Source organism: Hemitrygon akajei, chromosome 17 (genome assembly GCF_048418815.1).
Source record: "Hemitrygon akajei chromosome 17, sHemAka1.3, whole genome shotgun sequence".
In the NCBI taxonomy this organism is placed as follows: domain Eukaryota; kingdom Metazoa; phylum Chordata; class Chondrichthyes; order Myliobatiformes; family Dasyatidae; genus Hemitrygon; species Hemitrygon akajei.
In genome coordinates, this window is record NC_133140.1 from 68,147,228 (window position 1) to 68,175,075 (window position 27,848).

Genomic DNA, 27,848 nt, shown 5'->3' on the forward strand with positions numbered 1-27,848 from the left:
AATATCAGAATGGGGAAGAAATGTGATCTAAGTGACTAAATGGAATGACTGTTGTTGTCAGATGGGGTGGTTTGAGTATCTCAGCAATGAGTTTTAACAGTGCCAGCACAGGCAGAAGTGAGGAAAGGTAGAGCTATCATTCAAAGAGGCTTCATTGTCAAGGTGTTGGATACTGTCAGCATCAGAATGCAAGGTTAAAAACAAGTTTGCCATCAGCACTGCAGTAAGTATAAGAGTGGAAACAAGAAAGCGGAAAAAAATAGGCAGGAAAATAACTTGAATTTCCCCTCTGAAATTGAATTCTTAACCCATCTGCACAAAAGATTGTGTAGTTACATTTCACTATCTTCTTACAGAGAATGCTATAAAAAGACCACAGCATGAACATACAAATGAAGTTGAGCCTCCACAGGTCAATACAGATGTGCTAAGTCCTTGGAACGTACCGGAGATTCAACCAAAACCGAAGCCAGGACCAAACGTGGAACATAGCGGCTATGATTACATGAGTAAGGAAGCATTTAAGTTGTATATGTTTACTTAAATGCTACTTAATATTTTCAAGATGTTTGCGTGCTGCTGAATTAAAACGAAATGTTCAGCGCTTAGTCTCAGGAGCTCAGATGGAATGTATGGTTCAAAATACGATAAGACTGTGCTAGCTAGTATTACTTCAGCAACATAGCATTAGTAAGGCTGGTCATTTGCCTTGCAAAGGGAATTCCGGAGCTCTGAAAGAGGGCTGTAATTGTGCACATGGAAATGATGATCTGCTAGGAACCTGTGTGCAAGTTCCTGGGATTGGAATCTTCTTATGTGTTAATAATTACTATAGAAATAGAAGTTCACCAATGCCCAGGAATGGGTGTTCTCAAGCATTACTTCTACCAACATTATCTAGCTCTGGAGGGAGATTTCTCCCTTCAATTGTTGATAATTTTTCTCTTATCCATCATTTTATCCCCTTCCTCATGTTTTAACTCTTCTCCTCTTTCCTAATTTTTAGCATTTTTTTTCACCTTCATAGTAGAAGATGATGCCTATTGTTTCCCAGTTAGCCATAATTTCCTGTTATGCTCTCAAATGCACTGTTATTGAAAACACTGTGGAAAATATTTACAGGATCATTTGACATTAAATCTTGAGGCATAGAGTTAAACAAACTAGAAAGTCATACAAAACCTCTATAAATCACTGGTTAGACCCAAGCTGTTGTGTTGTTTCTAATTCTGGATATTACATTTTAAGAATGATGTTGGAAAGAGTTCAGTAGAGATTAACCAGAACAGTCCTTGAGAATTCCTTCCCTTCAAGAGAAACTGGGATTATTATGAGAGAAGGATAACAAAACATTTAATCATGAAGGGTTCTATCAGTTTTCCAGCACTAGTAGCCTTGGCATGGCTACTATTTCTTTTAGCCGTCTTCATTCATCTCATCTCAAATCATCCAGGGACTCCTTACCTCAACAACCAGGGTGGTTAAGATTATCATCTCCCTGCGGTGAACATTGTAGACATGATTCTGAGCTAAAGATGCTAATCCCACTTGTACAGCACCACACTTATATACCCCTCCCCCACCTACCCATTCCCAACCATTCATGAATCACTCTGTGCCAGCATTGACTAATGTTTCTGCAAAGTTCTGTTTCTCTCCTGAATGATTGTGAGAACAGCTGCTGTCCAAATCTACTGTAGCTCCCACCCTGAGGATGGGCCTGACTGAATTATTTTGTTGCCTGTGCAAGTATCAATATTCAACCCCAGGTTGGGGAATTTTAAGCAAACCCTTATGGCCACTGAATGACTCATTCAAATGGTGCCATCCTTGTCCTGCTCTATGCTTGAAATTGTACAGAACAGGTAGGGGACAGTGGTGAATATGCTTTATCCACATCGATGCCACAAAATGGCAAGGCAAATCATCCTGTCTGAATTGTCACTGCCTGGTCTTTCCTGATATTTTCCTGTGTGTCCACTGCCTTCCTACCAACATTATTGCATGCTTCATGTATAAATCTAGAATGCTGAAGATGAAGGAACCCATACTGATCACCGTCAGCATATGATAGCTACTGCTTTCAGAATTATTCTCAGGACCCCCCTGATCAAGCTACAGACTTCGTAATATAAAAAAAACTTTTCCAAGACACCATTCCATATTGATCATAGACCTGATATATTGTATCATTATAAAATTTGGAATCTAATGCTCTGTGATTTAAAATAGTTTTCAGATCTGATTCAAGAGCAATCTTCCATAAAAGCTGATTTATAGCTTTTGATACTATTTTGTAAATCAAGGTTACAGTTAACATTAATTTCACTTACCCTAAATATTCTCCAACTTGCTTTCCTAATATTAATGAATGACTTGCATTCCAAATTCCTGTTAATTATTCTCCTGTCACTTAACATGACTGCCTGGTTCCTGTTCATGTTCTTAATTGTTCTCAATACCCTGTTTTTCTTTTGTGACCCCAAATACTGTGCAAATTAAGTTTAGTGCTACTAAGTGGGGGGGGGGGGGGGATAATATTTTTAAGGTGTTTGCAGTAAAGTATGGGTTGAAGTCAGAGGTAAGTTTTTCATACAGGGTGTCTGGAACATTTAAGAGACATTTAAGAGTCTCTTAAATAGGCACGTTAATGATAGAAAAATTGAGGTCTATGTAGGAGGGAAGGATTAGATTATCTTAGTGTATATCAAAATGTCAGCACAACTTTTATGGGCTGAAGGACCTCTAATGTGATGTAATATTCTCTGTTCTAGTTTTGTCTGTAATTATGGTGCACGTGTTTTACAGTACATGACAAAAATGGAACAAGGTTTGAGCTTTAGTGGTCACAATGACTTCGGCCACTTTGTATCATCCATTCATAGCCGTTCACTGTCTGATATGCTTATTGATGATGCTTACCCAGTAGGGGATCATTTTGCGCACATCTTTAACCCTTCCATTCACTCTGCAGTATTTCTTCTTATGGTTTTTTCTGTGTTATCAGTTCAATGGTTTTGAGCCACACCTGTAATCACAGCCGGATCTCCTTCTCACACCAACATCTTTTCCAGCATAAGAAGTACTCCTTTGCCAATGTCACCATCGCAGTCCTGGGAACTATGATCATCTGTAATAAGGACCAGCATCTACCATGCTTCTTCTAGAGAGCTCTGGAATGTTTAATGTTGCATGGCATGCACTGTCTGGATGTTCACTTATTTTTTTCTGATCTCCTTCCATCACTTTGTAAATGTCTGTGTTAAATCCACATTCTAGATTAACCTGAAACTTGACACTTGATAAAGCATGATCTGTTTATGCTCAACAGTGCAACTTAGTAAAGATTGTTGCCCAGTGAATTTTCAAGTGGGGCTGATATTATACAAAACATTTTAAAAGATCCCTATAGTCAGTTATTTAACTTCTGAGTTTACTTTATCGTAGCATCTCCAGCAATACACATGTCAAGTAAACTATAAAGATTCATAACTGAATTGGAAAAACATAATTCACAGATCTGAGTCATGAAAATAAGTATACTGATCCTGTTTCAAACATCATCTGCCTAAACAGCAGCAGGCACAAAGAGAGAGACGGAGTTGGGAGTGGAGTGGGAAAGAAATTCCCAGGAGTTGGAAAAATCAATGTTCGTATCATCAGATGGAATATGAGGGGTTGCTCCTCCTACCCAAGTTTGACCTCATCATGGAGGAGGCCAGGCACTGACTTGTCAGAGTGGGAGTGGGAAGACAAATTGAAATGGGTAGCCAGTGGGACATCCTGCACTTTACAGTGGATGAGAGAAGTTGCTCGACAAAGCGGTTCCTACAAACTTTTGGGTTTCACCGATGTAGAAGAGGCCACACCAGGAGCACTGAGAGCATTGATTTCTCCAGTGTCTGGTAATTTCTTGCCCTCTGTCCTTTTCTTTTTTCCCATTTCTTATTCTGGTTTCCCTCTTACCCCTTCTTTTCTCCTTGCCTGCCCAACACCTCTCTTTAGTTCCCCTCCTCCTTTCCTCTCTTTCATGGTCCACTATCCTCCCCTATTAGATTCTTTCTTTGGCTCTTTACCTCTTTCCCTTATCCGCTCCCAGCTTCTTACTTTATCTTCCCTCCCCAACCCATCCATTTTACCCCTTAACTGGGCTTACCTATCACCTGCCAGCTTGTACTCCTTCCTCTCCTCACACCACCTTCTTATTACTTCTGCCCCCTTTCCAGTCCTGATGAAGGATCATGGCCTAAAACGTCGGGACTGTTTATTCCCCTCAATAGGTGGTGCCTGACTGCTGAGCATTTTGTATGTGTTGCTCTAGATTTCCTGGACCAGCAGGATCTCTTGTGTTTATTATGAAAAAGGCAACAGTTATTTATTGACATATAGTGCAGAGTTGACTCTTCTGGCGCTTTGAGCCATGCCGCCCAGCAATCCCCTAACTTAATCCTAGCTTAATCGGGGGACAATGTACAATGACCAATGATCAACTGGTATGTCTTTGGAAAGTGGGAGGAAACTGGAAACCGGAACACCCAGAGGAAATCCATGCGGTTACGGGGAGAATGTACAGACTCCTTACAGGCAGTGGTGGGAATTGAACTGGGGTCTCTGGTACTGTAAAGCATTGTGCTAACCATTACGCTATCGTGCCACCCTACGTGATGGTTCCAATATCAGCACTACACTTTTGCTGAATAGCTAAAAACAAGGGTTTTAAAAGCAAAGGACACCTAAAGCACAGAAATCCCAAGGAAGTAGAAACCATAGGTTGTTTAATTGCACTTTCACCTTCACTGTTGAACACCACTCTGAGTTGTTTCCAGAATTAGAATATTCATCACATTTATAGTGAAGCGTGGTACTTCCTTCCTCCATTCTATGCACATAGAGGCCAAATCTCCCAGAATTCTGGGGCACTATATTAAATTGATTTAAGAAACGAATGGCCCTTAGAGAATTATTCCAAGCTAGATCCCTTGCTCAGTATTTAATAGCCCTTCTTACCTTAACGATGCTGGAAGGCTGCATATTTTCTGCCATAGCCCTTTATTTAATTCATGTTATGTGTGATGACATTAGAAACTGTTCAATAATTTACTTACACTGTTTTCCACAGAGCCCTGACTTATAATTTAATAACTTGATCAGGTACAGTCAGAGCGACCAGGTCAATTATTCAGGCTTATTTCTGACTCAGATATGCAAGCAGTCTCAGATTGGCACAAGCATGTAAATACAGGAGAAGGGTAGATTATCAAATTTAAAAGATTGTCTTATGGGGTAAACAAAGATTGAAATAATAGAAAAAGCCTTACTGTAAAGTTAGCCTTACTAAAGTGGGGGCTATGAATGGGTTAACACTGCAGACAGGAAAAGGTGTGGAGCATGCTACACACATCTGTAGAATTGCTGTATGAGTAACAACTGCAAAAACTGATCAGTCAGTTGGTATTATATCTCTGAAAAACACAAATCTATACTACTCTTTGGTTTTATCTCGTATTATTATTGTTTAATTTTTGTTGTTTGTTGCACGTGTTGAGAGTAGCTGAGGTCACTGTGAATGGTCTTTGTCATTTAAGAAAGAGCTGCAGTTAATCCCAATTGCTTGCCAACATTTTTTCTTTCCTCCACATGGAGTAACGAGGCAGGGAGCCATAGAATATGGGTGGGTGGAAGGAGGCTTGGGCAAGGCGAGTTCTGCGAAAGTCCAAGTCTTGTTCTCATTCTCTTTATGAAAATGACACAACTGCTCTTTATCCAGTAAGTACCTAGACGTATTTTTGAGCACCCCCATTTCTCTTGTTAAGCTTAACTCCTTTTTTTTTTCCGGTTATCACTTCCTCCAATCTCCATTTGTTCTTCTTTTTCAGTTTTGAATTCCTGTCTTTATAACTCCTCGATGTATTTTTCCTGAGTTGCAAATCTGAACTTCTACCTAGAAAGTTCTTAATCTTTAATTATTTCCCCCTCCCTCTCTCCCTCCCCTTCCCTCTCTCATTTATTTATTGAGATGCATCACGGAATAGGCCCTTCTGGTCCTTTAAGTTGCATTGCCCAGCAACCCCAATTTAACTGTAGTCAAATTACGGGACAATTTACAATAACCTATTAACCTACCTATGGGAGGAAGCCCATGCTGTCACGGGAATAAGATACAAACTCCTTTCAGAAAGCAGCGGTAATTGAACCTGGATTGCTGGTATGTAAAGCGTTGTGCTAATCACGGCGCTACTGTGCCGACCCTAAAAGCCCTCACTTTCCATGGGAGGATATGCAGATTTCTTACAGATGATGTTGAAATTGAACTCTGAACTCCGATGTCCTGAGGGGTATTAGCAGTGCACTAACTGCTATGCTACTCTGGAAAACATCTCTGCGTGTCTCTCTCTGTCTCTGTCTTTGTCTCTCTCTCTTGCTGTCTCTCTGCCTATCTATCTCTGTTTGACTCTCTGCTATTGATATGCTCTTTTCCTAGACATTGGCTGAGCAGGATCTTGAGACTGTAAGCTCCAATATCTGTCACCTCCTGTGGAGAGGATCTTTACTGGTTCTTGTTGGGGCGAATGCATGCATGATTGATGCTGAAGAGCAGAGATGTGTATGCACCAAAGCCACATGTTTATTTACTTTCATTTGATGTGATTATATTTGGGGATGTGCTCCTGATTTTACCCGTCCAATTGCATGTACACCTCTGCCTGATGATTATCTTGTTCAGGAGAGGATTCTACATCCTGTAGCATTGGGCTCTTTGCCTGGATCTTCCTTGTTGTCTTCCAGGCACTTTCTGGAGTCTGGAAATGTTACTACAGTGGGTTTCCTTTTCTGCTCAGGCACCCTCATTCAATGAACTGTTGCCAGACATGGATGCAATCACCTGCTGACATTTTTTTTCTATATTCATTATAAAATGTTCCACAAAATTACTGATAAAACTAAATATGCCGGGATCCCAGTTTACGGACGTGCTTTTCAGTGTCCTTACTGTGGTCATAACTATTTTATGGATAACTTGTTTTTTACTTTTAGCTTTCACCTTCCATCTCATTGTAATTTAAGACTTGTGTGACAAATTGTATTAATTATCAATTCTCTATACCATTCAGCTATAACAGGAGAACGGTAGCTGCCCAGACTGATTCTTGCAGATGGAGTCTTGCTATTGGCTGCAACTCCGAGCAGCCTGTGGTTCTGTAGGCTCATTGTTCTTGAGTTATATGGTTCCTAAAACATAAGACATTAGGGCAGAATTAGGCCATTTGGCCAATCAATTCTGCTTGAACTGCAATGGCCTTGTGTAGTTTCAGAAGTAGTAAAGAACTAGATCGCCTTAGCTGAGATCCACTGTTGTACAGAAGACTACATGAACCCAGAAAGAAAGTGCCAAATCATATAACTTACTTGTACAGTGCAGAACAGAGCAATGCCTGAAAGCAAGTTATGGTGGTGTGGGATAGAGCTTAGTATTATTTTCCTATTATTAAAATAATACTGCTTCTTTAAGATGTTGTTTAATTATAAGCATTTTTTAAAATTATAGGTATTTAAAATTGTTTTAAAATGTGCTTCAATCTAAATATATTTACTTAACATGTACAACATGGGATTATGTGGAGTTTTTTGTCTTCATTATTATAATATATATGACAAAAAAAGCAAATATGAAAATCAGACTGGGTTTGTTTGCAGGATAAAAGTAGTTTTATGAAAATTAATGGTGTGAGATAATCACATTTCTAAGGTTAAGTTAGTTGTACAAAATAAAACCAACCATATGAAAAGATCACTGCAGATGCTGGAAATCTGAAACAAAGTCAGAAAATGCTAGAAAAAGTTAGCAAGTCAGGCGGACAGAAGAGTCTGCAGATGTCGGAATCTGGAGCAAGGCCAGGTGATGCAGGTACTCAACCCAAAATGTGGACAGTTCCTTTCCTTACACGCAGATGTTAATTACCCTGTTGAATTTTGCTAGAATTTTATTTGTTGCTAGCAGGGCAGCTAGCATCTGTGTAAACAAAAATCAGTTATCATTTCAGTTCAAAGACCCTTAATTGGAATTCACCTTAACTTTTTCTCTTTTACAAATGCTCCATGACTTGCAAACTTTTTTTTTCAAACATTTCCTGTGTATTTGTGAAGCAAGCAATTTGATCGCTCTAAGGCAATGTCCTCTTCACCCACCGTGTATGGAAATGATTTGTCCTTCCAGAAGTGGACTAGAACCATACATTACAGCCTTATCTACAAATTAATGCATGTGGCCCCATTTTTAGTGTCTTGGAAACAACTGGAGGACATTCTGTGATTATTATCTCTTCGTGTGAGTAGAGCAATAATGAAAACAATTAAACCTTTGGTCTTTCAGCTCTTTATAAATGCTGCCACATTTACATTAGTTTCTGCTGGCTTCCCGCAAAGGCAGAAAAATCACGTTATCAATTATTTCACATTTACTGAAGTTTTCAGTTTTTAAAAAGTTCACTTTTTGAAGATCTGGATGTCACTTACAAGACAGATATTTGTTGTCCACCTCAACAAATGAGGTGGTGTCAGCAGCCTTCTGCTGGCCTTGCAGTCCTTCTCGTAAAGGTCCTTTTTTTAGGAATGTTGAGCAGGCAGTTTCAGAATTGAGATCACCAAACCAGTATTCTCCTATTTGCCTGAATCCTCTAAATCTACTCATGTAATTAGATAGCTTTCAATGAAATGCATAATAGCTGGTCTCCTTTGCAACTGATTCGCTTCCAAGCTATGTGTCAAATTAAATGAACAATAGACACAAAATGCTGGCAGAACTCAGCAAGTCAGGTGGCATCTGTGGAAAGGAATAAAGAGTCGACGTTTTGGGCTGAGACGTTTCCTGATGTATGGGTGTTCCTTGAGCATTTTGTATGGATTTCCAGCATCTGCAGAACCTCTTGTGTTTATATTCTGTGTCAGATTAAAATACCCTGTTATGATCAGCATGATCAATCTTTACTTTTTATCCTCTCATGTTCAAAATCTTTGTGCTAGCTCTGTTCCCTTATTGTGTTTTCAACCTATTAGCTTAATACTATATTAGTAAATTGCCGCTAGTCAAGTCTATAGTGAAAAAATATTTCTCTTTCTCTACCCTAGATCTTTTATTTCAATTTGCATCTACGTCGCTTTAATCTAGACTTTATGGTAAAAGTTTTCTTCAATCTGCCCAGTCTTATTCATTCATCCCTTCAAATGCTTGTATCAAATCACTCTTTCGTTCAAATTAAAATATTGTTTTTAGTCCTGCTTTGTGTTTGTATGTTCTCATTCTAGGCAGCTTCCCAGTACTTAGACATTGAATTCTGAGTTCTTTCTAGAGCCCCAAAGCCACAACTGTTCACTGTACATTTCTTGTTGCCATTCACTGTTGTCATTTCTTTTTTACCTATTGATTCACTGAGAATTTTATGGATTCTCCACTGCATCCTGAATGCTATTTGGTTGCCATTTGTTTTTTACTTTGGACTTGAATTGTTTTGCTTTCAGATCATTATATAAACTCTGATTGCCTTTCAGCTCAAGTCATCAAATGTGAAACGAAAATGAGAGACAAATGCAAAGGGACAACTTGCAACAGGTATCATTACTTTCTCTGTGTATATTATTCGTGTATTTCTTCATTTTCATTGTTCATGAAGTTGTACATTGACAAATAATAGGTATAATTATCACAGCTTGAACAAATTCAGTTGTCTGAGGCAGTTTTAGTTTACTTACAGAGAAAGTATTTTCAAAAGTTGCGACAGTACAACACTCAATATTGAAATCGACTATTACACCAAATGTCCTTCAGAGGACATGATGGCTTCCATCTGACACACTTATTTTTATTATTTAATTTGCAACACACACAAAATGCCACAGGAACTCAGCAGGTCAGGCAGCATCCATGGAAATGAACAGATTGTTGAGGTTTCGGGCAGTTTGTTTCTCCGTGACCTCTTGATTACTGAAGAAGGGTCTCGGTCCGAAAACGTCAACTTGTTTGTTCATTTCCATACATGCTGCCTGACCTGCTGAGCTCCTCCAGCATTTTGTGTGTTGCTTTGGAGTTCCAGCATCTGCAGAATTTCTTGTGTTTATTATTTAATGTGCAGTGCTAATTGTACAGAAAATTTTATGCGGAAGTAGGAAGCAGAAAGCTTGTGCAGTCAGTTAGGCAGTAGGGAACACACTGTAAAGATGTATAGTATTTTAGCATTTAAAACAATTAAATGTATCTTCAAAGTGTGACCTGAGGATTTCTCACATGTTCTGCACTTTCTAAAGCTTGTCTAATCGGGTATCTTTTTGATTAGGTACAAGTGTCCAGCCAATTGCAGATCTTCAAAGGCTAAAGTAATTGGGACACTCTACTATGAAACGGTAAGGACAGTCTCTCAGTTCACTTAAATGTCTGAAGGTCCTTTCCCAATATAGATACTGAGTGTGCTTGTGAGCTTATGCCTATGAATCTTAGCAGGATGTATGGCATTGTAGTTGGAGCTGGAAGAAGGAGGTCTTTGATGGATAGAGAGATCAAGACTTTATCTGGGGTAAACTTCAACCTCCATTACTCTTTCCCTCTGCAGAAATAGGCCAAGTGGTTCAGCTTTACCCACCCTAACCCTCATAGTCATGAGGAAACAAATACATCTCGGGCCAACTTCTTCCTTTGAAAGGAACAACAGTTAATTATTTAAAAAAAGAGAGATTGCCCTGCCCAGTTCTGAGATCCAGAACTTAGCACATCTCTGGAACCCCTCTGTAGGTAGCAGAGATTTGCCGACTAATACCGATGCTCAATACCAATTAAGTAAGCCCTGGAGTGGAAATCTGCCGTCTCCCTAGTTAAGGCAAAGTTGGAGGCTACTTTTTATCAAGCCCATCCTTGCATGTCTAAATTAGATTGGGACATCTGGTTTATGGTAGGCTTATTTCAGCCTTGCAGTCAAAGATTTCTAGAACCAAAATTGAGTTTTTAAGGGATTTATCAATTTATGAAGGAGATTTTGAACCAAATTATTTTGCTTAATTTTTAGCAATCCAGTATTTGTCGGGCTGCAATACACCAAGGGATTATTAAGAACGAATATGGTGGTCTTGTGGATATCACTCGGAAAAAAAAAATCCCATTCTTTGTCAAGTCTACCAAAAATCATATTCAGTCCATAAGGTAAGAACATCCTGACTTATTTAAAGCTTTGGATAATTTTCCCTGTATTTGACTTAACTGCCACAAATTCCTAATGGCTATTCATATGAATTTTCAGTTTTCCCCATACACCACCACATAATAATTTAAATTGACACCATAAAGATAAAAAGGTTAGGATTATTGGTCATCTGGAGAGAAAACATCAAGGACTGGTAATGTTGCTGTTGGGCGTGATGAATTAATTTACTGGATATCAAAGTAGGCAGCCTAGTAAGAAATTAAAAATTAACATTCATGCTCCTTGATCTGATTTCCATTAGTATGAGACTTGAGCTCAAAATATGGTATTGTGTGGCAACAAATGGAATATCACACACTTGGAGGGTTACATATAGTCCAAGGCCTAAAGGATGTGTCCAATGTGAGAATTGTCCTAGCTCTCTACTGAATAAACCCTTGAAGAAGTGAAGCTGCACCATTATTTGTAATCTCTTAAGGAGGCAGGAGGTGGAAGATAAATACATGGATCAGAACAGCTCCATCTTCCTCCCTTGTGCACTTGTGAATGAGTGCACACTCTTGATAATACCCACCCAATTTGAGAGGTTTGGGATGAGGTTACTGTGCAAAATTAATCTGTTTATTTTATTGGCTGCTTGTGGTTTTCTTGCCAATAACAGTTTCACCCAGAGACAGAATACTGGAGTTTATGCAGATCTATTGAGATTCAGATTTAGTTGTTTTCATAAGACATACGATATAGGATAGAATAAGGCCATTTGGCACATTGAGTCTGCTTCTTTTTCAATTATATTGCATTATTATGTATAATATGATGAATTGATAAGCAGATATGTATTTAGTATTTAAATAATATTTGAGTAATCTTGTATATATTGGTTGATTAAGGATTTGTGTTTGTTTAAATAATTCATTACAGATTATGTGTATAAATACTGAATTGTATATTTCATCATGCTACCAGGTGATACATGTCCACCTCACTTAAAGTAAAATATAAAGTTAGATTCACATTTTGGACTTGCGTGACTTCTTTTGAATTAGTTTAATGTTTTGAAGTTACAAAACATAACAGATATTTACAACTTTTAAAATCATTGAGTCTTCATAAACTAATGCTAACCTTCTGTTTAATCTGTGTGATATTTATTTACAGCAAGTTCAAGCAAGCCAACGGATTTACTGTTTCCAAAGTGACCAGTAAGATAACATCTTCAAATTTTAATAAATTTCAAAAGGCATTTTTTGACTTTAAGTATTTCCAATGTACTGAATGTAATTTTATAAATTTGCTTTGCCAGCCCGGTCAGTTGACTGTTATGCCACAGTGGCTCAGCTTTGCCCTTACAGAAAGCCATTTACACATTGTCCAAGGTAAGATAGTAGGAACATCTATTTACTTATTAGTTCCCACAAAATTCATAACAACTTTACGGTTGGTTGGGAAGAACTTTACTAATAAATTATGTATTGAACATTTAATAAGAAGTAGGTTTTGCATGGATGAAAATACAGTTTCAAACCCTTCTTCCATGATAAATGTGCTTCATAAACTTGTTAAACAGATCTTGTTAAACTGATTAAAGGAAGGGTGAAAATATCCTGTAAATTCAATTCACTGATGGTATAGTGAAACTTGGATTAAGATGATAAGGTAGTTTATGGGGGAAAAAAAAGGAAAAAAAAACTATCCTTTTATAGAAAGTATTCCAGACCTCAGGTCTTTTCAGATGTTTTGTGGTTTGTGATGTTGTTTTAAAGAGCAATTAACTGTAATATAGGATTCTACATGTTAGCTCCTCATAATACACACACAAATTGCTGGAGGAACTCAGCAGGCCAGGCAGCATATATGGAAAAAAGTAGAGTTGACGTTGCTTTTACATCGACTGTACTTTTTTCCATAGATGCTGCCTGGCCTGTTGAGTATCTCCAGCATTTCGTGTGTGTTGCTTGGATTTCCAGCATCTGTGGATTTTCTCTTGTTTAGCTACTGTAATTATTGTTTTGGAAATACTCTGTGTTAATATGATACTACAGTTTGGAATATTCAGTGTATTTGCCTCCTATCCAATGAAAACATCCTTCTTTTACTCTGGCACACAGATGTTGCCATTCTTAAGACTTAACATTGAATTAAATCTGGTCAAAGCTGGTGATTACTACTTCATTGTTAACAACATACAGAATTAATCATATCCAAGGACATTGATTGGAGTATTTTACTTGTTCCCATTTTATGCAGTATTTATTTCTTCACTTAATTATTTTACTGTTCTTCATAGTATTTTTAGTCAAGTTTGAGAGTAGATTCTTTCTCCTTTGCATCTTCTAATGACATGGTCCCAAACAAGGTCAATGTATCCTTTTCCTTAAAGACTAGGTATCTGTTTTCTCAGTGTATTTTCATTTATTGAGCACCTTGGGATATTAAGTTCAATGATGAAACTGCATCTTTGCCCATTATGTGGGTATCAACCACTGCGTCAGTCTTGGCTTTGTCATGCTGCTGTAAGCACTCTCTATCTAAACCACTTGATGTAAAGTGTAATACAAAAGTCAAACCGCTCTAGCCATTTTGTGAGAGCACAGAGTAATATACCAAGAACGTGTTTCTACGTGCCACTTTCTGTTACTATTACAGTTGATTGAATTAAAATGATCACTTTTAAAACTTTTATGTAAGATTGTCCATGTGTTTAAGATGAAGATTTTATTATATCAACCATTATATTTGCGAACTTGATCTCATTTGTGCAATTAAGTTCTATAATGGTTTTTTTATTGTGCAATTGTCAGTTCAGAGAGTTCTTTCTTTGATTTGTAGGATTAACTGTCCACCAAGCTGTTTAGAGGAGTTTCCCTTCTGGGCACGGGTCATTGGCAATAAAATTTATTCTGATGTAAGTACACTGTACTTTTCTTACATTGATCGAGATCCTGTCAGTAAGTGTAGATGTTTACCTCAGTATCGTAGGGAACTACCTCAGGTTGTACAATATTGCAGCAGGAAAACTGAGATGTCACAATTTGCCCTCTTGCTTCCCCTTTTGTGGTATGGATGTCCATGTTTACTTTCTCAATTTTTGATTTTAATCCAATGCAATATCCTATTGGGAAAGAAAATCTGCCCATCTGCATAAAACATTTACGATTGTGCATCATTCTTTTACTAATATTAAAACCACATTTCTGATTGCTGGATAATTGTAATGAGGAAAATAAAAGCCAGAGCTGAAAACGCTGTGGTTACTATAGATTCACCACAGAAAATTTGAACCTCCAGGAAGATTAATCTCTTTCTGAATTTTGTTTTTATATTTGAAGGCGAATTATGGTTTCAGTATTAGCTCATTCTAGTTCATTCTGCTATTCTGTGCTCCTCTTGTTTACTTATTTTGCTGCCAGTACATTTCATGAGAACAAAGAAAAATCCGGAAGAAATTGATGTATTTCTTCAGCGGCAGATGCAGCAACAGTAGACAGATAGTATCTGGCTGATGCATTAGATTTGATTGTACTCCCTTCCCCAGGCCTCAAGTTCTACTTAAACTGTTGCAGAACGTTGTATAATAATTGAGTAGATTCTGGCGAGTGAGAAGCCAGCAAAACCTCTATGGGCTCACACTGTGCCCTCCACCTCTGACTCTGGCACTGCTCTACCAGCTCTTAGAATTTAGTTTCCTTGTGTTCAAACACCTCCTCAATACAAATTAGTAAAAATCCAAACCCACTGTTTTTTTTTTAAAGAGAAGGATCTAATGATGTTATTGGGTCTGATACTGAATCCTGATCACAATTACTTTGTCTCCATTTTGTTCGATTCAAAATGATTCAAGGATCAGTGACTGGGGTAATAAATAGAGATGGCTGAGGACCTAACTAGAATGGTTAATGAGTTTAACTCCCTGGGAGAAGAAACTTTTAAGATGGCTTGAAGTTTTTGCTTTGATAGCCCTATAGGGCTTTCCATAAGGGAGCTTTTGGAAAAGGCTGGGTTGGTAGTGTCTGCAGTTACATTTCCTGACCACTTCCCTGTGCTGCCACATACAAGTCCTGCTGTGATGGTAGACCGCAGTCACTGACCTTTTCAGCCGAGCTGATAGTTCGTATATTGTGTATACTTTTGTATATTGTGAGAGAACTAACTATTTTGTATCCTATGGCAGATCCACAATAACATTATTATTCAGATAGCTAACAAATCTGAAAGAACAATAGAAAGTTACAGTGTTTATATGTGGACTAATCTCCTTAGTATTATACAGCAAAAGAACCTCCTGTAACATTTCAAGCTGACACTTTAAATGACTCCAGATTAAGGAGCAATAACATTTAAGATTAAATGCCCAAGAAGTTTGTCCTTTTAAGAAACAGGAACCCAATATTTTGAGTTCACATTCATAGAAGCATAGAAAACCTACAGCGCAATACAGGCCTTTCGGCCCACAAAGCTGTGCCGAACACGTCCTGAGAAATTACCTAGGGTAACCCATAGCCCTTTATTTTTCTGAGCTCATGTACTTGTCCAGGAGTTTCTTAAAAAGTCCCTACCGTTATTCAGTCCATTTTGTCATACAACATTTTTGCATTTCAAAGACAATGTAAATTAATTTTCTAAGCATGTTATACTACATTGTGATTCATTTTCTTGCAGGCATTTACAGGAAAATAAAGAAATACAATAGAATTTATGAAAAACTATACATAAGCAATTCTTGGGGAAAGAGTCTGGAAGTGATAAATCCTCATGACTCTTCAACAAACCAAGTTCTGTTAACTGTGTGATTGCGATGAAAGTAAACGCATTCCTTCACATCTCTAGAGTACGCTTCTATACACAGTGGCAGTAAATCGTGGATGACAGGTGGAGCTTTGCCAGCAATTGAGTACCGCTTCTTCACCAGTGACCAATATATAAAAAAGAACAATAAGACACTAATGTTGTCTAGCTAAAATGTAATAACATTTCTTAAAGCATCTAAAGCTTTGAAAGCCTTCTATAGGTATGTGGTGTAGAGTATATTGACTGGCTGCGAATGGAAACACCAATGCCCTTGAATAGAAAATCCTACATTAACTAGTGGATACGGTCCAGTCCATCACAGGTAAAGCCATCCCCATCATTGAGCACACCTGCATGAAACATTGTTACAGGAAAGCAGCATCCATCATCAGGGACCCCCCCACCCCCAGGATGTGCTCTCTTCTCACTGCTGCCATCAGAAAGAAGGTGCAGGAGCCTCAGAACTCACATCACCAGGTTCGGGAATAGTCATTACCCTTAACCTTCGGCGTGTCCAACCAAAGGGGATAACTTCACTCAACTTCACTTTATCATTGAAATGTTCCCACAACTTATGAACTCACTTTGAAGGACTCTTCATCCCATGTTCTCAATATTTATTGCTTATTTATTTATTGTTATTACTTTTCTTTTTGTATTCACACAGTTTGTGCCTTTTGCACACTGGTTGAATACTCAAGACGGTGAGGTCTTTCAATGATTCTTTCAATGGTTATTATTCTATTGTGGATTTATTGAGTATGCCCACAAGAAAATGAATCTAAGGGTTGTATATGGTGGCATATGTGTACTAAATTTACTTTGAACTTTAAGGATGCAACCAGTTATTTTTATTGTAGTATAGTCAGACCTATGTCATCTTGACCAAAAATTATGGTTGCTTTATTATTTAACAGTTAGGGAACTTGACGATTCTGTATTTAACTAAATTTGTGAACATGAGGATTTTCCCTAGGCTGAACTACTATTTCAATAATTAACAATTTTTTTCTTGTTTCTGAACTGCTAGGTGGTAATGATAAAAGAAAGCTTGATTTTCTATTTACATTGGGACAGTAGACGTGTATGTGAATACTTGAATGTAGGCATGGGGTTTCAATACACCTGTGTCTTCATCAAATGTGTCCAACTTTTCTTGGCTCTTCAATTATGTACACTGGCTCTTTAGTTTTCCTCACTAATACTGCTGTCCTTGGTTGACATTGTCTTAATGTATTGTTCAGACTTCATTTGGAGCTTGTGGGTCCTTGCAGCAATCATCACCCAGCCAGCAGGGGACTATCAGACTGCCTGTAGAGTATCGAATTATTGATAAATAAATAATAACACAGCAGGACTGTTCTGCTTCCTTTGGGACTTTTGCATATTGGCTTCCCTTCAGCTTTTTCACAGAAGGCTGCACTGTGGTATGCACATCCTATTCGTACTATTTGACGCTAAGCTCAAGTTCAAAACCCACATCCCGACTATCACCTTCATTCCACTGGTCCAGTATTGCACGTCTCCACTCCCTATCTCACCCACATAGTTATTGGGTCTCTTATCCACACCTCCAGGCCCTTCTGCCACCATTGTAAATCCTCACTCAGAGTTCTTCTACTCACACGCCATCCCTAATATCGAAATTTCCTTTCACTCTCATCTTTGTCTTCTGATTCCAACTCACTGAATTTTATGTTCTTCCCTTTCCTAAATTCTGCAATTTTCTACTACCAACAGAACAGCCAAATTTCGCACTCAAAACACCTTTAATGTAGTTATACATCCCAAAATGTGGTATTAAGAATGCTGTTCTAATTTCAGTCACTATTGTATTGCCTCCATTCCTTTTCTCATGTGTTTTCCTAGGCCTTCTATCTGTTTTGTCTCTGGATGAACCATTAACGATCTCTTCAAGCATCTCTACTTTGCGTCTGCTCAACTTTCCTTCAAAAGCTTCTTCAAAACTATCATTTCAGGCAGGTTTTTAGTCCCTCCCTCCAACTCAATAGTTACCATCAGGGCTCTTGGTGTGGTTGCTTTTGCCTGAAAGGCTGCTAATGATATGGAGGTTGTTTATCAAAGTCAATCTGTGGATCTCAGAGAGTTTTATTTACCTTGTGTAAGGAAGGCCCAGACACAGCTTCTTGTTTGTGAGGATTCAAGGGGAAGACCTAGGAAGTGATTGCTTTTTGAGGTATAAAATATTGATGAGGTAAAAATACCCGAGTCTTACTGACCTAATGGAAAGTTACAGAATGTCTCATCTCTGCAAGTCTAATTGTGATTGCTCAGTACAAGTGGGTTTGAAGTGGTGGGGGGTAGTGTAAGCACTTCTGATTTGACATCATAGAATGAAGATTTTATTGGACCAGTCAACAGTGGGCTAATTAATTGAGGTGAAGTTTGCATCCAAGTCTTATTGGCATTGTGGTGAAGATATTTTGGTACTTTCAGATTTTTTGGGGGTCTTGGCCAAGAAGGGTTTGTGTTCCTGACTTATTTCGGAAGTATTATGTATTAGCTCAAGGGAATGGGATTAATGTCTGGCCTTAGATTCTGTAGAAAACTAAATATTAAACATACCAGTTTCCAAATCTGAAAGCTTATTCCCCCCTGCCTTCTGCCTTTGGTGAATACTGTTGAGGATGCTTTCTCACAATTTCACTGTAAGTGGTCACAATGCTGCTATTATGTAACACAATGGATCAGAGTGCCTATTAATAGCAGCTTTAGTCATCTTTGGCCCGCCTCTTACTATTTACTAACAGAGAAGCTGCATTAAAACCTATTTTAACGCACACAAGGGGAAAACTAAACAAATTAACTGTGTTGGCAAGCATAACTTAGCATAAAGCTATGGATTTTGAATCCTTACCAATTGATTAGCTCTTGACATTGTATGGTGCACATATGATGCCTTCTATCAAATGGAATGTACCGCAGACCTTCAGGAGGGAGAACCTGTACGATCCACTGAGTTTGTTTAAACTGCACCAAATGCCACAGTTTGGACAGACTAGGAAGCTCAGTTTAAATTGATCTCATTACTACAAGATCCATCAATGTCCGGTGAAAGTGTGAGTATATTCAACTCAGTGACATGATGGAGCCTGAGCAGATTTTCTGTATTTTTGCTGCAGAACAGCAAAAGAAAAATAACCCTCTTCAATTTGGAACGAGGAAACATTATTAATTTCTGTCCCCTCACCCGACTTGCCACACTTAGGAAGGATGCTGATGCTTTTCCTTCTGACTTTCTGCTGCTAATCTGAGATGAAGGGATGAACAGAAGAGTAGTATATTTTAAGACAGGGAGCCAGGCACTGCAAATGAAACAAAATTGAATAAAAATCAATAGCACTTACATCAAAACTGTAGGGACAGTTTCTTACTTGGTTAAGATTGCAATAAGTGTATTGGAGGAGAGAAGGCATTCACTCTTGAGAACGAGTAGTAACATAAAGGCTCATTTTATCTTTGCCATTTAGAGATAGAGGTTTTAACTGTGGATATCTGAAATAGCTGAGCTATATGGAGCAGTGAAGGGTCCAACTCACTCCTTCTGCTAATCTTTTAGAGATCCAGTATCTGTCGAACAGCGGTGCATGCCGGTGTAATTAAAAACCACATTGGTGGACTCGTCGATGTGATGCCAGTGGAGAAGAAGAACCGATATAAAGGAATCTCCAAAAACGGAATTCAATCAGAGAGGTAAGCAGCAGGAAAAACAGATGAAAAACACACTGCAAAATATGAGAAATTTAATTCTTTTATAGTGCTACATAGAGCAGAATTAGAATCGGAATCAGGTTTATAATCGGCCGCACGTCATGAATTTTGTTGTTTATGGGAGCAGTACAGTGCACTACATAAAAATGCCATAAATTATAATAAGATACAGTACTATGCAAAACTCCTAGGCACATATATACAGTATAGCTAGGGTGGCTAAGACTGTAGTAATTTTATGTATTGCACAGTCCTGTTGCCGCAAAACAGAAGCAAATCTCATGACATAGCTGAGTGATGATAAACCTGATTCTGATTTGGGTCTCTATTGTGGACTGTGAATGGGAAGGGGGCAAGGAGAGGGGAATCATAGTTGGGAAAAGGGCAAGGGAGAGGGGTGGGAGCAGGAAGAACTGGAATCCACTGTAGTACGCTACCTTAAAGGACTTTAACCATGCGTTCAGACCCATATGCTAGAGGCAAGGGTATAGATGGTGCATTAAACAATCCATAGTTCTTGTTCCTGCTGGGATTTGGGCTAGCTGGCACAAATCAGCTAGCTTGGAATGCAAGTTCCAATTAAATTTCAATATGGGATGGAGCTGTCCCACTTGAATGTTCTTTTATGTTGATGGAACATGATGAAACATGAACTCTTCTAAACAAAATTGAAAAAAAACTTAAGGTCATATTTTTACTGTGGGCATTGTTGCAAAATGGGGGAAGCAAACCTTTGGAGGCATAAGAGACTCTTTCTATCCCCCACCCACCCACCTACCTACCCCCTCTCATCTGGACTCTTATCTGCCAGCTTGTGCTCCTCCACCCCCCCCCACGTTTTTTAACCTGGCTTCTGCCCTGGTTCTGATGAAGTGTCTTTGCCCGGCACGTCGAGTATTCATTGTCCTCCATAGATGCTGCCTGATTTACTGAGTTCCTAACCATTTTATGTGTGTTGTTGGATAGTAAATCTTCAAGATGTTCATATTTTAAAAACTCAGCAGTAAACACAAATCCCCCTAAAACTTGTCTCATGCACCTCCACAACAATTCTCAAATTGTGTCAGATAATCTATGCAGAAGCAAAGCTCCATCTGAATTGCAAGGATTCTCTGAAAGCACAGGGAAGCAAATCTGGCATACTGTACTTTAACAGATTTTCTCTTGGGAGTAATGAGACAATGACTTCCTTCTCTTCCAGTATAAAAAATCCTCCTGATGGAAAAGCCTTCAGAGTATTTGCTGTGGCATGAGCGAGAAGGTAATTGTGACAGAACTACTTTGGAAGCATCAGCGAACAAAACATTTACACAAACCGTGCACACTTGACGGTATTGATCAACTTCATCACATGAAGAATTAAACATCATCCTCAGATTATAAATCTTACATCTCATTGGCTACAAAGAAAAGTGGACTCTGGTTCGAACATTCCTCTTGTTATTGTACATAATAAATTTGATATTTTGTTTAAATGCCGAAATATAGTTATTTACAGCAGTGCTGCTAAGTTATATTGCTCAGTATAACATAGTTAAGTATTTACTCCTAATTTGATCTCTGCCTCAGTGCAATCTATTGGAAATGATGGGTGCATGTCTCATTTACAATTGTTTGCATCAGTGCGAATGGACAAAGTACCGTGTGTGCACATTGCAGGAGATGAACGCTGGAGAACGGTTAAAGGCGGGGCCTTCAGGTCTTTGTGACTCTTCCGGCAGTTTTCTCTTCACCCAGAGGTGTACCCGATAAATCTGGTGATCCTGCAGGCTGATCTACCAGAATGTGTGTTGCTCTGGATTTCCAGCATCTGCAGAATCTCTTGTGTTTGTGAAATGTTTTTTTTAAAAAAAGCTGCTTTCAGTTGCACAACAACAAATGTCTGTGTTCTTTGAGTTTATTTGGAACCTCAGAAGCAGATAATGTAAGAATTTGCTTGAAGTTCCAAGAGTTCATTTTGTGCAAACATTTTTTTTTGTCGTATGGGTCTGTTACATTCTAATGAATGCAAACTCATTTCTTGAATCAGTGCATAAGCAGATACCTTGTGAATAATGCTCTCCGCCCCTGCCTCCCCATTAGTTGTCCTTCAGCACTAGCACCTGACAGGAGTAAGGTAAAAGATGAAATGAATCGTGCATGACCTGAGACAAAAGGAAGGAATTTGTATGCTTTGGCAAACAAGGAATGAGATACACACAGGTGTATGTGGTGCCTCGTTGACTGAGGATTATAAGTGTCTTGTGGCTGAGCCACTCGTGTAAATACTAGCTCAAGTTAATAGAGGACCACACACAGCCCTGCACTTCACCCTCATCCATCTAGTGTTCTGTAAATAAACTAAACCTTGGTGAAATCATTCCTTTCACATTGATACCACCATCATTCCCTCTTTATTCAATTACCCTCAGTGTTTGACAAAAGTTTCTTATTTATTTGGTCAGAGCACTCTTTGCTCTGTCATGGAGACCACATGACCCTGTTATACTGTTTTCTTTTTTATGAATTATAGGTAATTGATAACCTTACGAACTTAACAGTTCAAGTGCATTAGCACAGTGGATAGTTAAAACGCTGAGACAGAGGGGAAAGTAAGAAGAATTTTATTTTGAGAGTCCTAGATTACACAATAATCAATGTAATCAATGGATAATGTGGTAGCAATGAAGAAATAGAGGCAATATTTTAAAAAAAATGAATCAGATCAGAGGTTCTGAAACTCTTTTTTTAATTGCATGCCCACTTCAAAATTTATCAACTGTTTATGTGTAAGTTACCATCATGTTTAATATTTTAAGCCTATAATTAACTTTTTAACAATTTAACTTTAAATGATATTAAAAGTGCCCTACATATTTTTCTATTCCATTTGTTACTTAAGAATACAGCACTCTATCAAATTTTATCAATGACTAACCTGTCTAGTCTAAAGTAAACAAGAAATATGGGCATGCTAGCACAGTTTGGGAACCCCTGGATTAATGCATTGGATTCACCACTGTGGTTTAGGATTTTTTTTTAGCTTTTTAATTGTAAAAAAAACTCTTATTTCTCTTTATTGGATACCTGCAAACTGTCAGAATGAAGACTTGCATGTGCAAATTCTGACAATATTAAATATAATTTATTGCGTCGGGCAACAGGGATGAAGATAGCCGCTCAACCACTTTGATTTTTGTTACTGCATCACATTGTATATTTTTTCATATCTATGTTTAAGACTAAATAGACTTACAAGCCGCTAACTATTTTTAATACTTTATAAAACTGAGTGCATTATTTCACAATAAAATGTTATTTTTCTCTCGGATTACCCAGTGTATTGGTTTTGAGCTGCACATTCATAAACTTCTGCTGTGAGTTGACATTGGAAATATTTGTTGGCTGTAAAATGATTAGAAAGGGTAGCCAAGACTGAAACTATGCATATGATATGATAAATGAGTAGGAGGAGGGAGCTCAAGATTTTTGGTAATAGAAACTATTTTGCAGTTTTAGTATTATTAAATTGTGCACAACCATTTAGTACACTTCCAAGGAAAATTGTTCTCTGTTAGCTTTCATCGCCCATTAACACTTGACAGAGGGTGTAAACTTTTTTCACAGCAAATCTCTCAATAAGAACAAAACTCCCCTTATCCTTAATCTCTGGGACATGTGCGAGTAGCAGGCAAATAAACAGAACAAGAGTCCCATAAGGTTGCTAGTTTAATTCAGCAATGGCAACAGTGGGGATAGATTTATGCTAATGGATAGGATCAAGGATCAACTTTATTCACCATATACATGTACATGTATTAGGAATTTCCTGTGGGGTGTTGGTCAGGGTGCAACATTCACAAAGTAAACCATCTTATGTGAATTTCATTATTAGATAGAAGCTGTCTTTACTTTATCATTTGCCATATTATTTCTCATAGTATTACACAAGATGCATAAGAAATCTTGAACTACTTATTACATTTAATGTTTCCTCATTTATTGAATATATTACAGTTTGGATCTCAAAACAGGTTGTACACCCAACAAAGCATTCTGTACCAGATGCCCAGAGTCATGGAAAAGTGCAGCACAGAAGCAGATGCCTCGGTCCACCTACTTGATGCTGAACCATTTAAACTGTCTAGTCCCATCGATCTGCACCCAGACCATAGCCTTCCATATACCTGCCACCCAAACTTCTCGTAAACATTGAAATTGAGTTTGCATGCACCACTTGCGCTGATAGTTTGTTCCACACTCTCACGACCCTCTGAATGAAGAAGTTTCCTCCCATGTTCTTCTTAAACTTTTCACCTTTCACCCTTAACTAATGACTTCTTGTTGAAGTCGAACCCAACCTCAGTGGGAAAAGCCTGCTTGCACTTATCCTATCTATACCTCTCATAATTTAGTATACCTCTATCAAATTTCCCCTCAAACTTCTAAGCTCCAAGGAATAAGGTGTTAAATTATTTAATCTTTCCTTATAACACAAGTGCTCCAGTCCCAGCAACATCCTTGTAAATTTTCTCTGTACTCTTTCAAACTGGTTTACATATTTCCTGTAGGGAGGTGACAAAATGTACACAATACTCCAAGTTAGGCATCACCAACATCTTATACAACCTCAACATAACCTCCTGTCTGCTGTTCTCAGTACTTTGATTTATAAAGGCCAATATGTCAAAAATTTTTATGACATTTCTACCTACCTGTGATGCTACTATCAATGAATTATGGACCTGTATTCCCAGATCGATTTGTTGTACTGCACCCCTCAGTGCCCAAACGTTCACTGTGTAAGACCTACCCTCATAGGCTCTACTGAAGTGCAACACCTCACACTTGTCAGCATTAAATTCCATCTGCCATTTTTCAACCCAGTTTTGCAGAAGATCCAGATCCCGCTCTGAGCTCAGAGAGTCTTCTCCACCGTCTACTGCACCCCCAATCTTGGTGTCATCCGCAAATTTGCCGATCCAGTTAACCACATTATCATCCAGATCATTGATATAGGTGTCAAAACAACAATGGACCCAGCACTGATCCCTGCGGCACTCCATTAGTCACTAGTTAGAGAGGCAGCCACCTACTACCACACTCTGACTTCTCCCACAAAGCCAAGATCTAATCCAATTTACCAGCTTATTTTGAATGCAAACGACTGAACGTTCTTGATCAACCTCCCATGTGAGATCTTGTCAAAGGCTGGCAGGTGGTAAGAGCGGACTCCCTCACCCCTGTCCCTCTGACCCTCATCACAGGTGCCCCTCAGGGCTTTGTACTAAGCTCCCTCCTTTACTCTCTCTATACTCATGACTGTGTCGCCACCCACGGCTCCAATCTGCTAATTAAATTTGCTGATGACACTACACTGATTGGCCTGATCTCAAATAATAATGAGGCAGCCTTCAGAGAAGAAGTTGTCACCCCGACACAGTGGTGTCAAGAAAACAAAATCAAAGCAGCTGGTTGTAGAGTGCAGGAGGAATGGAGACAGGCTAACCCCTATTGACATCAATGGATCTGAGGTTGAGAGGGTGAAAAGCTTTAAGATCCTCGACATAAACCTCACCGAGGATCTCACGGGGTCTGTACATACCTGCTAAGTGGTGAAAAAGGCACAACAGTGCTTCTTCCACCTCAGATGGTGGAAGAAGTTTGGAATGGGCCCCCAAATTCTAAGAACTTTCTGTAGGGGGCACAATTGAGAGCATCCTGACTGGCTGTATCACTGCCTCGTATGGAAACTGTACTTCCCTCAATCGCAGGCCTCTGCAGAGAGTGGTGCGGACAGCCCAGCTCATTTGTAAATGTGAACTTCCCACAATTCAGGACATTTACAAAGACAGGTGTGTGGAAAGGGCCCGAGGGATAATTGGGGACCCGAGTCACCACAACCACAAACTGTTCCAGTTGCTATCATCTGGGAAACGGTACCACAGCATAAAAACCAGGACAAACAGGATCCGTGACAGCTTCTTGCACCAGGCCATCAGACTGTTTAATTCATGGTGATGCAAATATACTTCTACGTGATATTGACTGTCCTGTTGTACACAATATTTATTATAAATTGCACATTGCACATTTAGATGGAGACGTAACGTAAAGATTTTTACTCCTCGTGCATATGAAAGGTGTAAGTAATAAAGTCAATTCAATTCAATAAAGTCTATGTAGATAACATCTACTGCTTTGCCTTCATCAACTTTGATGGAAGCTTCCTAGAAAAACTCTATGATTGGTTAGAGATGACCTACCATGCACAAAGCCATGCTGACTATCCCTAATCAGTCCCTGTCTATCCAAATTCTCATATATCCAGTCCCTCAGAAAACTTTAGAAAAACTTTCCCTCTACTAATGTCAGGCTGACTGCTCTATAATTTGCTGGTTCATTTTTAGAGCCTTTCTTAAACATCGGAACAACATTAGCTATACTCCAATCCTGCAGTACCTTACCTGTGGATTTCAATATCTCTGCTAGGGCCCCTGCAATTTCTGCACTTGCCTCCTACAGAGTCCAAGGGAACACCTTGTCAAACCCTAATTTGCCTCAATTCAGCAAATAACTCCGCCTTTGTAATCTGTATTCGGTCCATGAAGTCAATACTGCTCTATCTGGCTTCTATAGATGCTGTATCCATCTCCAGAGCAAATACAGATGCAAAAATCCATTACAGATCTCCCCCATCACTTTTAGCTCCACTCATGGATTTCAGTCCCTTTGCTCTTCATACATCTGTAGGATCCCTTAGGATTCTCCTTCACCTTTTCTGCTAGGGTAACCTCATGCCTCCTTTTATCCCTCCTGATCTCTTATATTCCATCAGTACCTCATTTGTTCCTACTTGCCTATAACTGCTATGCACCTCCTTTGTTTTAATTAACCAGATCCTAAATATTTCCCGAAAACCCCAAGGTTGTTTAAACCTTTTATCTTCACCTTTATTCTGACAGGCACATACACACTCTGTAAAAGAATTGTCAATTCTTTTCTGATACCATCAAAATTGGACTTTCTACAACTTAGCATTTCAACCTGCAGACCAAACCTATCTTTTTCCATATTTACTATGAAACTAATGGCATTATGATCATTCAATGCAAAGTGTACCCCTACACAAACTTTGTCACTTGTCTCGTTATCCAAAAGCAGATCAAGTATTGACTTCTATGCACCGATTAAGGAACTTTCCTGAACACATTTGACAAACTCCATCCCATCCAGTCCTTTCACAGTATGCCTTTCCTACAATACTTCTTGCTTTGGTATATTTGCAGCTCCTAAAATATTTTGTTGAAATCTTATATAATAAACATCCAGGTAGTAGCGAAAAGCATGTTTCATAAAGTTGTGCAAATTGCTAAACCATGTGGCAGAATAAAATTAAAAATACACTGAGTGTGTATAGACCTGTTCGAAAATGCTGAATTGAAGATCTCGTCTAGAAATTGCTGCCAGAAAAAGCTTTAAAAATCACTTAATGTCTTTGCTGGATAGTTGAATTTAAATTTGCAGAGGATTGGTTTTCCATCTGACATATGGTAGAGTGAGTTGTGGGCATGGTATGTTGCTATTAGAAATGTTGTGACACTTGCCAACTCCCCCGTGTATCCTCGCTGATTTGATTTGACACAAACAACATTTCCCTGTATGTTTCAATGTACATGTGACAAGTCAACCTAACCAACCAAAGATCTTTCAGTGCACAGAACATATGCTGAATATGGTGTAAATGTGCTCTTACATGTCCTGAAGATATTTTGGAAAATTGGGCACAAACCTCTTAAAAGTAACACTGAGGTTTTGTGCAAAAAAAAAAGCATTTTTCTTAGGAGCTCGTAGTTGATGTATTGTCCCATGTGCATCAGTGCAAAGAGTTCTCCATATGGCAACAGGAATGTACACCATGCACAGCAGCAGGAAAGCCTGCCAGAAAAATGTGGTGACGGGGTGGGAGTGATGTAGTGTTCCCCAATGTTTCTTGGCATTCACACATGATCGTCAATCTCACTTGACTACTTTGCTGTGTGTGCCCTCAATCCACTGCGAGGTGTAGGCTGACTAAGATGTAAACTGATAGATCCGAGAGAGAGAGAAGAGACTGGATACTGGAATCTGCGGTGAGAAATAAACCGCTGGAGGAGCTCAGCA

General features: G+C 38.7%; 1 protein-coding gene across 1 annotated transcript in view; it reads left to right on the forward strand.

Moving 5' to 3' along the window:
• Nucleotides 1–23,016, forward strand: part of crispld2 (cysteine-rich secretory protein LCCL domain containing 2) — a 33,359-nt gene extending 10,343 nt beyond the window's left edge. The window contains exons 7-15 of the mRNA XM_073070337.1: nucleotides 357–509; nucleotides 9,547–9,607; nucleotides 10,329–10,395; nucleotides 11,052–11,185; nucleotides 12,345–12,388; nucleotides 12,490–12,562; nucleotides 14,016–14,091; nucleotides 19,555–19,688; nucleotides 20,908–23,016. Coding sequence (XP_072926438.1) covers nucleotides 357–509; nucleotides 9,547–9,607; nucleotides 10,329–10,395; nucleotides 11,052–11,185; nucleotides 12,345–12,388; nucleotides 12,490–12,562; nucleotides 14,016–14,091; nucleotides 19,555–19,688; nucleotides 20,908–20,959 — 794 coding nt within the window. The 3' untranslated portion in view covers nucleotides 20,960–23,016. The remainder of the gene's footprint in view (nucleotides 1–356; nucleotides 510–9,546; nucleotides 9,608–10,328; nucleotides 10,396–11,051; nucleotides 11,186–12,344; nucleotides 12,389–12,489; nucleotides 12,563–14,015; nucleotides 14,092–19,554; nucleotides 19,689–20,907) is intronic.
• The last annotated feature ends 4,832 nt before the right edge of the window (nucleotides 23,017–27,848 follow it).